Source organism: Cariama cristata, unplaced genomic scaffold (assembly GCF_000690535.1).
Source record: "Cariama cristata isolate BGI_N322 unplaced genomic scaffold, ASM69053v1 scaffold21892, whole genome shotgun sequence".
NCBI lineage: Eukaryota > Metazoa > Chordata > Aves > Cariamiformes > Cariamidae > Cariama > Cariama cristata.
In genome coordinates this window covers 4793-5149 of record NW_009605802.1, presented here as the reverse complement: position 1 = coordinate 5149, position 357 = coordinate 4793, and the positions used below count along the sequence as shown (strand labels likewise).

General features: G+C 68.6%; 1 protein-coding gene across 1 annotated transcript in view; it reads left to right on the top strand.

Annotated features, from left to right (window-relative positions):
• The window catches only part of LOC104158469 (inactive rhomboid protein 2-like), a 4890-nt gene that overhangs the window by 203 nt on the left and 4330 nt on the right, over positions 1-357 (top strand). The window contains exons 2-3 of the mRNA XM_009696133.1: positions 3-43; positions 140-264. Of these exons, the coding sequence (XP_009694435.1) occupies positions 3-43; positions 140-264 (166 nt within the window). The remainder of the gene's footprint in view (positions 1-2; positions 44-139; positions 265-357) is intronic.

Here is a 357-nt window from a genome sequence, read left to right as displayed (position 1 = left end):
CATCCCCCCCCGGGAGGCAGAGGAAGACGGCGCCCGCAAGGAGGTGAGCAATGGGGAGCTGTGTCCATCCCCTGCTGGGGGGCTGCTGTCCCCAGGGGACCCCCCCATCCCGTTCCTAACACCCTGCTCTGCCTTCCAGCACTCCAAGGTCCCCATCTACCGAAAGAGCAAGAGCCTGCAGGAGCCCCGCTCGAAGGGATGCGATGGCTCTGAGCGCCAGCCCGGCTTCCGCCGGCAGACTTCCCTGTCCCCGAGCATCCGCCGGTGAGAGCAGGGTGGACTCCGGCAGTGGCCAGGTCACCGAAGGGGTCCCTCGGGCCCCATCCGGGCGTTGTGGGTCTTGGCAACGGCACAGGG